The 12,334-nt window shown below is 42.5% G+C and overlaps 1 protein-coding gene across 1 annotated transcript; it reads right to left on the bottom strand.

The window, feature by feature from the left end:
* Positions 1-1,873: 1,873 nt before the first annotated feature.
* LOC141010327 (uncharacterized) lies at positions 1,874-4,443 on the bottom strand. Its single transcript, XM_073483216.1, has 2 exons — positions 2,725-4,443; positions 1,874-2,662 (listed from the first exon to the last, which is right to left on the bottom strand). Exon 1 carries the CDS (start codon positions 4,255-4,257, stop codon positions 3,049-3,051), a length of 1,209 nt encoding a protein of 402 aa, XP_073339317.1. The 5' UTR covers positions 4,258-4,443; the 3' UTR covers positions 1,874-2,662; positions 2,725-3,048.
* Between the last annotated feature and the right edge of the window lie 7,891 nt (positions 4,444-12,334).

Genomic DNA, 12,334 nt, shown 5'->3' with positions numbered 1-12,334 from the left:
ACACCAGCTCACACAGTGGTGTTCAGCCAACTTGGTGCTGAACACAGGGAAGACCAAGGAGGTCGTTGTGGACTTCAGGAGGTCCAGGAAGACTGATCACGCCCCCCTCCTCATGGACGGAGAAGTGGTGGAGCGTGTGGACAACATCAAGTTCCTGGGCCTCCACATCACATCTGACCTCTCCTGGTCCATGAACACCTGCCACCTGGTAAAGAAGGCCCAACAAAGGCTCTTCTTCCTCAGGAAACTGAAACGGGCTGGACTCTCCTCTCGGTTGCTCGTGAACTTCTACAGAGCGACAATTGAAAGCATCCTCTGCCACAGTGTGACAGTGTGGTATGGCAGCTGCACGGCACAGGAGAGGAAACAACTGGCACGGGTGGTTAAAACTGCACAGGGCATCGTGGGCTGCCCCCTCCCTGACTTGGACTCTATATATGCAGGCCGAGTCAAGAAGAGGGCAAGAGCCATCGCCACGGACCCCAGTCACCCGGGCCACAGACTGTTTGTACCGCTTCCATCGCGAAAGCGGTACAGGAACATCCGCACCACCACCAATAGACTGAGGGACAGCTTCTTCCCCAGAGCTGTCAAAGCTATCACCCCCTGCACTGCAGGAAAATAGACTATAAGCTGCTGCACACTGCACTTTGTCCAACAGACTATTTAACTGCACCTTAGTGTATATATTACCACCCAACCGCACCAAATGTATATATATATATACAAACATATGTATATACACATACAGTTCTTATGTACATACTCTCTTATTATATTTATACATATTATATTTTTTTGTTGCATGCTCTTTCTTATTTTACTATTTTATTATCTTCTTACACGGGGGTTGCAATGGAAATTTCATTGACCTGTTAATGTCCAATGACAATAAAGGCAATCTTGAATCTTGAATCTTGAATCTCTTGAATAGAACGGAGCCCAGCCGTGCAGCGGGCACTCAGAACCTCCGGAGTCCCGGAGTGGAATGAACCAACACGAGGGAAACACTCGTCTGTTCGCTCCGTGTAGTGAAACGTGGCTGCGATGCATATCTCCCCCTCTATGGCCACTCCAGGGCTCTGAACATTAGTGTTGTTAAAATAATAAACTTGTCCTCACCTGTCCTGTGTAACTTTACTTGGGGTTTCCAGCAGATATCCAGCAGGACGCGCTGCCGATCGATCTCTTCCTCGTACTGGACGATAGTTGTTTTAAACACTCGGAATATTTCTTCAGCAGCAGCAGTTAGTCGCTCGTTGACAAACTCTCTCAAACTCTCAACTGAACTCATTGTTCTTTAATTACTAATTCAATAATGAGCTGCGCTGTGACTCAGTACCGTCTTCCACTTCGTTCATTACACACAGGCAGCTAATGCTGCTAGCTGCTACTGTTTACTTCCGCTGGGTGTCACGCTGTTAAGCTCCGACAGGGGAAGTGCGGAGGCTTTTATTTCCGCTTCAGACTGAACACATTTTATTCAGAACCTGTTTAAAACATATCTGACTACACTTTTAAACTTCAATAAATAATTTGGATAAAAAATGTTGTCCAGTTGTTAAGCAAACTCTCAAATACTTTTATACATTTATTTATATGAATTTAATTAACTATATTTAACACCATTCTTATACTGTTTTTACACAGTGTGTTTACACTATGTTTGTTGTACTCCTTGTATTAAGGTGTAGATCTACTCTGCTTAATCCCACAAAGAAATGTGCCACTCTTTTCTAAGCTGCTACTTTGAACTAACAGCTTACTTTTTGGTTACTTACATGGAAGCTACTGGAAAAACTACAAGTATTTAACATATAAATGTTTATAGAAAAGCATGACACGAGAAGCGATAATAAGTGGGACACATGAAATTGATTAACTCGACTTTTTAATCATCATTTTCACAAATATGGGCAAATCAGCATGAAGATATTGACACAAACACATTGTGACATCTTCTCAAGGGGAAATTGTACACATTCAGCTTTCAGCTCATCATTTCTCCTGTGTATATTGAGCATCTGAGGATTTTTCAATTATGCATGAAACACTAGAACTGAATCACCTCCAACATATTTTGCAAATAAAAAGCTACTCGCCTGTACGTGTCCTCAAATGTCTCTTCAAAGCGACTGATCAGAGTAACTTTTCCTCTAGGTCTTGCAAAATTATGGCTTCTCACCTGTGTGGATTCTCATGTGGACTGTTAAGTTTGCACTTCAGTTGAAAGCCTCTGTCGTGTCTCGATTTCTTATTTTTTGATTGTTCAAAAAGGTTTTTCCGAGTTTCAAAAAGTCACCAATGAAAAGGAAATAATCTCCAGGACTCCTCTAAAGCTGAGTGCAGTAATGTTTGATGTCGACAATTAAAACATGAGATCTCGCAGACAAAAGCTCATCAAAAAAGACCCAAATTCTCAATACAAAATATACTCCTTATATTCACTAAGATGGGGGTTGGGCACCACGGTTTATCCAATCCTTGCTCTATCCTTTGTCTATGTATCAAATTTTGCTGCCTCGGGTATTTCCCTGCACGAGGCTAAACATGTGCCCACCCATGTCAACATTGGTCAAGACAACCTCCTCACTGGGCATACGCTTTGAAGTCCCTCTGCAGCTGGTATCCTGGACTTCCCCTGCACATCTTATCTACTGTGCTGCCACTCTGCGGCCTTGAACGCTCCTCCACTGTGCTGCAGCCATGAGACGTTTTTTTAACTCTAATTCTCCTCCTTGATGTGTTCCACTGCCCTACTGACTGCATTTCTTTTAAAAATAATAATAAAAGTGTGGTATATTTGGTTACATGATTTCACTCTTACATTTGTGGTTATATTTCACTCCAAGTTAAAACAATTCAGTAGTTTAATCATCAATTCAATCAATAGATGCATGTTCAATCAACTAGTGCAGAGCAATGCATGTTTTAACCATTCATTTATGATTCATTCACATTTTGATTAGATTATTTAACATCTCTGTACTTGTGACCAGTTGTCATTAACCACGAACTACTTACTTATGGTTATATGGTTATATTACACTACACTTCCCCACATGTTTGGCAAGTATACGGCTTCTGACCTGTGTGAGTTCTCCTTTGACATGTTATGGCACTGCTGTCCTTGAAAGTCTTCCCACATGTTTTGCAAGTATACGGTGTCTCACCTGTGTGGATTCTCATGTGAACTGTTAAGTGAGCACGAACCCCGAAAGCCATCCCACAAATTTCACAGGTAAAAGGCTTCTCACCTGTGTGGGTTCTCATGTGGACTGTTAAGTTTGCACTTTGACTGAAAGCTTTTCCACATGTTTTGCAAGTATACGGCTTCTCACCTGTGTGGATTCTCATGTGCAGATTCAATTCAACACGAGTCTTGAAAGCTTTTCCACATGTTTTGCAAGAATAAGGCTTCTCACCTGTGTGGATTCTCATGTGATTTTTTATGGCAGTGTTGTCCCCGAAAGTCTTCCCACATGTTTTGCAAGAATACGGTTTCTCACCTGTGTGGGTTCTCATGTGGACTGTTAAGGATGCACTTCGGCTGAAAGCTTTCCCACATGTTTTGCAAGGGTACGGTTTCTCACCTGTGTGGGTTCTCATGTGGACTGTTAAGGATGAATTTAGTCTGTAAGCTTTCCCACATGTTTTGCAAGGGTACGGCTTCTCACCTGTGTGGGTTCTCATGTGGACCTTTAAGTGAGCACTTCGGTTGAAAGCCTTCTCACATACTTGGCAAGAATAAGGCTTCTCACCTGTGTGGGTTCTCATGTGGACTGTTAAGGATGAATTTAGGCTGTAAGCTTTCCCACATGTTTTGCAAGTATACGGCTTCTCACCTGTGTGGGTTCTCATGTGGACTCTTAAGTGAGCACTTCGGCTGAAAGCTTTCCCACATGTTTGGCAAGAATAAGGCTTCTCACCTCTGTGGGTTCTTAGGTGAGCATTCAATAGGGACTTAAACTTAAAAGCCTTTCCACATGTGTCACATTTGAAAGACTTTTTACCTGGGTGAGTGTTATGGTGAATGTCTGATGAGGTAGAGTTTTTTGCATTATCACTGTGACTTTTGCTTCCGTGATGTCTTTTCTTTTGTTTTGGCTCTCCATCTCCAGCTGATCCTGAATCTCCATGTTTTCCTCCTTTCTGATCTTGGCTCTCAGCTACATGAGAGTTGATAGAGAGGAGCTGGTGGTCACTTTCTGGTTCTGCTTCACTGTGGTCACTTTCCTCATAAGTTGGAGTCAACATGACGGCATCCGTCTCAACCTTCACTACAAGCTGCTCTCCCTCCCGACTGGTGCAGAGTTCCTCCTGTTCCTCTTTAATCTCTGGAGGCTCTGGGTCCTCTTGGTCCAGACTGGAGTTCCTCTCCTGGTTACAGACCTGCTGGTCAGCGAGAACCTCCTCCTCCTTACAGACATGTTGCTGTGGGAGCTCTGGAGGGACAGAAAACAAAAGGCAGAGATTATTTAATCAACCAATCAACCTTTATTTGTAGTGACTTGTATTATGTAAACCTGAGCACATTTCAATTCATCCTCAAATATGCATGTTCTTCTTCAGGAACAGCAACTGAACAGCAACTGAACAGCAACTGAACAGCATGCTCAGAGGTGAGTGCACTTCTCTGAGTGGTGATTAGCACCGGTATGAGTCTCGTCCCTCTTGTTTGTAGTATATAGGAGTGCGTTTCCCACTCGTTATCAATAAAATGGGCAGTCCTTGCTTCACGTAGGACTCTGTGGCCCGTGAAGTCCATCCATCGCAGGTGAGCACAATTCTCTCTGCAGACTGGAGCGATCCTCCACCTTTCCTCTCGTCTCATCATAAAGAGATGGAATAGCTTCTTCTGTGAAATATGTTCTGCTCTGTATTTCATACCTTGGTTCCAGTGTTTGTAGCATTTGGCAAAAAACATCATTTTCCTTGTTATTAATGTTTTGACTGTAAAATCTACATTGTTCCCAATAGTTTCCAGCTCATTTGACCCACTGACTCAAAATCAATGCCGACATGTCTTCATAATAGGTTCAATGAGACACACCTCTTTCTGTTGAGTTTTAGTGCTCCTCGTATTGTTCTGAACGTTTTGTGTGTAAAATCAGCATTTTTTGAGTGGAGTTTGGCTGCGGTCTTCTATAGAACGGAGCCCAGCCGTGCAGCGGGCACTCAGAACCTCCGGAGTCCCGGAGTGGAATGAACCAACACGAGGGAAACACTCGTCTGTTCGCTCCATGTAGTGAAACGTGGCTGCGATGCATATCTCCCCCTCTATGGCCACTCCAGGGCTCTGAACATTAGTGTTGTTAAAATAATAAACTTGTCCTCACCTGTCCTGTGTAACTTTACTTGGGGTTTCCAGCAGATATCCAGCAGGACGCGCTGCCGATCGATCTCTTCCTCGTACTGGACGATAGTTGTTTTAAACACTCGGAATATTTCTTCAGCAGCAGCAGTTAGTCGCTCGTTGACAAACTCTCTCAAACTCTCAACTGAACTCATTGTTCTTTAATTACTGATTCAATAATGAGCTGCGCTGTGACTCAGTACCGTCTTCCACTTCGTTCATTACACACAGGCAGCTAATGCTGCTAGCTGCTACTGTTTACTTCCGCTGGGTGTCACGCTGTTAAGCTCCGACGGGGGAAGTGCGGAGGCTTCTTCTTCTTCTTCTTCTTCTTCTCCTTCTTCTTCTTCTTCTTCATGGCGGTCGGCAAACGACTTTTAGCAGTGCATTACCGCCACCTTCTGAACTGGAGTGTGGATCAGAATGGAATACTACGACTACTGGCAGAGGATCAAAATAATAATAATAATAATAATAATTAAAGCTGCAAGCAGCGATGAACGGGCCCTCGCAGGCCACGCGGGTCGGGGCGTGCTGCTGGCGGGGCGTGCTCCTTACCCGGACCCATTGCCCCGTTATTGTGCGCGCATGTCTTAACTGATAGCCAAAAAGCGGTTATGTGTTGATAATAGCGCCACCTGCTGGTGATTTTTGGTGTGTGAGTTACAGATGGCAGTCTATACCACCCCAATCAGTTTCATATCCATAAGTGTTATGGTGTGGGCACAGTGCCAATTATAAAATGAAACTGCCACCAGAGCGCCACCTAGTGTCAGATCGGTAACACCTTCGTCAGCTGTCCTCAGGAGGCCATTGGCAATCAGTGTACCAAGTTTCGTGTTAAGTCGACCAACTGACGTCGAGATATAAAATACTTCAATTTAAATAGCGCCACCTAGTGATCATGGGCCAAGATTTTACACAGAGCCTTAGGGGCTCATGGGGAAGTAGTGTCCTCAGTTTCATGTCATTTGGACACACCAATGTGGAGATATGCAACACTTCCTGTTTTGACCCGAATCCACAGGAAGTTGTTATTTAATAACTTGAGTATTCTTTGGCGTATCAAAATTCTTTTAATAACTTTTTGTCAGAAGGGTCCACTGATGCTGTGTGCAAAGTTTGGTGAAAATCGGTGAAATTGCCTGGGAGGAGTTCGAAAAAGTAGGTTTGTGACATTTCGCGAGCTAGCGAAAAAAAACGCTAGGCGCAAATGGGCGTGGCCTATATCAGGAGATTCAGCAAGATTCACTGAACGTGTGGATATAAGGTTTTTGAATGTGCGACAAAGTATGTGGGAGTTATTAGGCAAAAATGGTTTGTGTTGATGATAGCGCCACCTGCTGGTCATTTTTGGTGTGTGAGTTACAGGGGCCAGTCTATACCACCCCTATGAATTTCATATCCATAAGTGTTATGGTGTGGGCACAGTGCCAAATATAAAATGAAACTGCCACCAGAGCGCCACCTAGTGTCAGATCACTAACCCCTTTGTCAGCTGTCATCAGGAGGGCAGTGGCAATGAGTGTAACAAGTTTTGTGTTCATCCGACCAACCGATGTCGAGATATAAAATTCTTCAATTTAAATAGCGCCACCTAGTTGTCATCACCCAAAATTTCGCACAGAGCCTTTGGGCCTCATGAGCAAGTAGTATCCTGAGTTTCACGTCATTTGGACAAACCAATGTGAAGATATGCAACACTTCCTGTTTGGAAAGAAATCTGCAGGAACTTGTTATTTAATAACTTGAGTATTTCTTGGAATATCACAATTCTTTTAATAACTTTTTGTCAGGAGGGTCCACAGATGCTGTGTGTAAAGTTTGGTGCAAATTGGTGACATTGCCTGGGAGGAGTTCGAAAAAGTAGGTTTGCGACATTTCGCGAGCTACTGAAAAAAACGCAAAGCAGAAATGGGCGTGGCCTATATCAGGAGATTCAGCACAATTCACTGAACGCGTGGATATAAGGTTTTTGAAGGTGCGACAAAGTATGTGGGAGTTATTAGCCAAAACGTACTTACATTGATAATAGCGCCACCTAGTGGTGCACGTTCACAACAACAACAGATTATAACATTTTTCGCCAAGCCCACTGACTTTGCCAAATAAAATCGACTTTTCATTCACATTCAGGCAGTGAAAAATGCCATCATTTTGGACGAAGGAATAAAATAATAATAATAATTAAAGCTGCAAGCAGCGATGAACGGGCCCTCGCAGTCCACGCGGGTCGGGGCGTGCTGCCGTCGCGGCATGCTGCCGTCGTTACATGCTGCCGTTGTTACATGCTGCTGTCGTGACATGCTGCTGTCGGGGCTTGTACTTGCAACAACTTCCATTGAGGAAATGAAAGTGAAGGCAGTCAAGCTGTCATTTCGTCATTTAGCAATAAAAGCGCCACCTATTGGTCGATTTGCATGAAATTTTGTAGAAATGCTCATCGTGCCATGGAACACAATTGCCAAAAGTTTTGTGTTGATCGGACTGTATTTCATCAAGATACACAAGAATGTCTGTTTGACCACAATGCGCAGGAAATTGTTGTTTTATATTTTGGGCGTTCTGTGGACTAGCACATTTCTTTTAATAACTTTTTGTCAGGAGGGTCCAGAGATGCTGCGTGCAAAGTTTGGTGCAAATTGGAAAAATTGCCTGGGAGGAGTTCGAAAAAGTAGGTTTGCGACATTTGGCGAATTTGCAAATGGAAATTCAGTGCGAACGTGGGCGTGGCCTACATCACACTGTTCGGCTGTATTCAGGGAACACGTAGATATAATGTTTAACAATGTGCACCATATTATGTGGGAGTAATTAGCAAAAAACTTTTTTTCTTGATAATAGCGCCACCTGCTGGTCATTTTTGGTGTGTGAGTTACAGGGGCCAGTCTATACCACCCCTATGAATTTCATATCCATAAGTGTTATAGTGTGGGCACAGTGCCAATTATAAAATGAAACTGCCACCAGAGCGCCACCTAGTGTCAGATCAATAACCCCTTTGTCAGCTATGCTCAGGAGGGCATTGGCAATGAGTGTACCAAGTTTTGTGTTCATCCAACCAAGCGATGTTGAGATATAAAATACTTCAATTTAAATAGCGCCACCTAGTGGTCGTCGGCCAAAATTTTGCACAGAGCCTTTGGGGCTCATAAGCAAGTAGTATCCTGAGTTTCACGTCATTCGGACAAACCAATGTGGAGATATGCAACACTTCCTGTTTTGACCCGATTTTACAGGAAGTTGTTATTTAATAACTTGAGTAATCTTTGGCATATCAAAATTCTTTTAATAACTTTTTGTCAGAAGGGTCCACAGATGCTGTGTGCAAAGTTTGGTGAAAATCGGTGAAATTGCCTGGGAGGAGTTCGAAAAAGTAGGTTTGCGACATTTTACGAGCTAGCGAAAAAAAACGGTAGGCGGAAATGGGCGTGGCCTATATCAGGAGATTCAGCCGGATTCACTGAACGCGTGGATATAAGGTTTTTGAACGTGCGACAAAGTATGTGGGAGTTATTAGGCAAAACACACTTTCCTTGATAGTAGCGCCACCTAGTGGTGAAAATTCAAAACGACAACAGATTATAAAATTTTTCGCCAGGTCTGATCTATATTCCAAGTTTGGTGAGTTTTGGGGTATGTTCAGGCAGTGAAAAATGCGATCATTTTGGACAAAGAAAAAAAAAAAAAAAAAAAAAAATAATAATCACTACAATTACAATAGGGTCCTCGCAGTTTCACTGCTCGGGCCCTAATAATAATAATAATCATTGCAATTACAATAGGGACCTCGCAGGTTCCCTGCTCGGGCCCTAATAATAATAATAATAATAATAATAATAATAATAATAAATAAACAATGAAAATTATAATATTAATACCTATATTCTTTTAATTAAAACATTTGATGAATTTGATTTGCTCTCTACTGAGTCTGTCTCTCAGAATCCTCCTTTGCCGCTGATACTTAGGACCATTTATAATGACATGTTCAACTGTTTCTTGATAATTACACTGTTGACACATACCAGTTTCATGTTTCCCAATTACTTTCATCATACAAATCTCATTCTTGATATTATATCTTCTTCTTTTTTACTTCTACTATTTTCTCTCATCCTTCCCACCTCCCTTTGGATACTGTAGAACACTCTACCTTTATTTTCCTTGTTCCAACCCTCCTGCCACTTCTTTTTCATTTCTACTTTGATAATGCTTTTAACTTCCGCCTTACTATAGTTTACTGTCATATTCTTCACATTTACTCCTGCTCTGGTAATTTTATACAGTTTGAGCTATTTCCACCAGAATATCTTGTCTTGTTTCTGATTGCATGTTTTTGAGACTGGTTAATGAACTGCTTGAATCTGATCCTATTAGTACTTTAGTTTATTTCTTTCCGCCCACTCAAGTACTAAAAGAATAGCTACCATTTCTCCCGGAAATACCGATGTTATTACTGATTCTTTTAATTGACACAATATTTAAATCTGGGATGGTGAACGCAACTGCTACTCTGTTGTTAGTTGTCTTTGATGCATCAGTATATACTTTAGTAAATGTTGATCGACGGCGCACAGTTGAGCCGAGCGCGGCTGCTTTGTTCCGGCTGCCTGGTCGATTTCTGACGGAAGCCGCAACAAGCTGCACAGAGCAGATCGCGTCGGCAGGAAGTCAGAGACACAGGAACGGCATAGAGCATCCGGTCAATTTTCAAAATAAAACACCGTGTGCAGACTCCCGATTGTATAAAAACGTTCAAATCTGAGCAAGTCAACAAAATCGGGCAGGCCAAAGGCTCGGTTCTGAAACGTTCTCTTCATACATTCATGGTATGACGTCGTTCGGAGGGCGGAACAAAACCTGTAGCAGACGCGACGTCATAGAGCAGCTTCCGGTGGATTCCCAGCGCGTCTCTCTGTAGAGGAGGAGCACAACAAGTTTCCTTTTCTAAAACTAAAATGTTACTTTTTGTAAGTGTTTTTAGTGTCTGTTCAGAACATGGTGGCTTATGTTCTGTTGGTAATTGTCATGTTTGTGCTGGTTTATAGTTCAACCATTAGTGAGGCAGCTGTTACATTTCCTGACACCAGCTGTTTTGTAACTGCCCAAGTCAGTTAATACATTCTTATTTATTTATTTATTTTTGTTCCTACCTACCCTTTCAGTGAAGCGGGCTCATTGTTTGTTTTTTGTTTCTACACGGTACCCTTTTAATGAGACACCACCTGGCAGAGCATGGCAAGGGAGAAACCACACGGCAGGTTATCTCCACACACACATTAGAGTAAAGTAATATAAAGAGTTACATCGTTAAATGTAAACAAAGAAGACAAAGAAAGAAGAAAGGACAAGATTCAGCCCCTTTGGTAGTGTGCAGCCTACGAGGTGTGGTTTATTGGTGTATTGTGTAATTACATTAAGCCACAAGCTCTGCATCAGCATATTCATTTACGTGATTGTTTGTTTATTTTCTTTTGCTTCAGTTCTCACGGGTCTGTCTGGGTCGCTCGATGACTGAATAAACCCTGTTTTATAAAATGATCTCGGGCCTCATGCTTTACTACCGAGAGGAGCTACATGTTTTATTAGTTGAAGCGCACTCTGCTGGACAAACTGTGTCATTACACCAATTTTAAATTAGCCCAAGCATGATTTCTCCATTATAGTTTTTAAATATACGGTTTTCATATCGATGCATATCGGACAATATATACACTGATACTCATATATTTATGAGAGGCTAATATCAGTCAGTCGGGCTCTACTATTTTGCACAATGTTCATTTTGTGTCCTTCAAGGAATTTAGATGGTAAAAAACTCCAAGGGGTCATGTAACTTAAAATGACCCTGCTTGTAGTGAATTGTGAGAAACATGAGAAAACCCTGCCTGAATAAACTCAGTCCACTGCAGACAATTTAAAGGTGTATTTACTCATTACTTTAATACAGTTATACAAAGACAATTGTAGTAGGGAGAGAAGGAAGATAACTGGATAAAATGGAGTTGTAAAATTAGAAATGCCACAGTTGTGGTTAAGGCGTCAACAATGTCCTTTGGGAGGTGCACACAGGTGTGTCGGGGCAGGGTGGTGCTCCCATTGGGCCATACCCCCTGTTAAAAATTAACAAATCACCTACTGCTTACAAGGATAGCAAATCAGGGACGTCATGTTAAATTTTTGTGGGTACCAGCACATGTAGGGGTGAGGGGGAATGAGAGGATTGATGAACCGGTGAAGAGGGTTTTAAAGAAAGCAAGTATACAAATGCAGATTAGTATAAGTAAGTCACAGGCTAAGGGTATAATCTGGGGGAAAAAACAACCAAATATGGCAAGGAAGGTGGGACAGTGAAAGGAAAGGAAGGCATTTATTTCATATACAAAAGAGTGTAAAGACAGATAGGGTGAGTAGTGGACGTAGGAGAAAGGAAAGTATACTGACAAGATTGAGGCTGGGACAATGTGCACTAAATAAAACATTAAAAATGGTGGGGAGACACCAGACAGGCTGGTGTGAGGGGTGTCAGGTGGAGGAGTCAGTGGAACATATAATCCTGAGTTGCAGGGGGGATGAGATGCAGAGAGAGCTGATGAAGAGTAGGCTGAGGGCATTAGGGGTTCAGGAACTCACACTGAGAGGGGTATTGAGTATGTGTGAGAGAGCACAGGTCAGGGTGTTGTTGGCGTTTTTAAGGGAAACATGGGTCTTTTATAGCTTGTGAAGGAGTAGCAGGGACGGGGCAGTAACAGGATATAGATAGAGATAGTGAATTGGTTTTAGATAAGGGTGTGTGCGTGTGTGGGTGTGAGTATAGGTGGGTTTTAGATTGTAAGCCTGACTGTTTGATTCACACTCCGGGGCAGGAGGTGGCGGTAATGCACCATTTAGCTGGATGCCAACCGCCGAAAAACAAGAAGAAGAAGAAGAAGAAGAAGAAGAGGTTGCTTAGCAACTGGACAACATTTTTCGTCC

The sequence above is a fragment of the Pagrus major genome, chromosome 16 (assembly GCF_040436345.1).
Source record: "Pagrus major chromosome 16, Pma_NU_1.0".
NCBI classification, from domain to species: Eukaryota; Metazoa; Chordata; class Actinopteri; order Spariformes; family Sparidae; genus Pagrus; species Pagrus major.
This window is presented reverse-complemented; position numbering and strand designations above follow the sequence as displayed.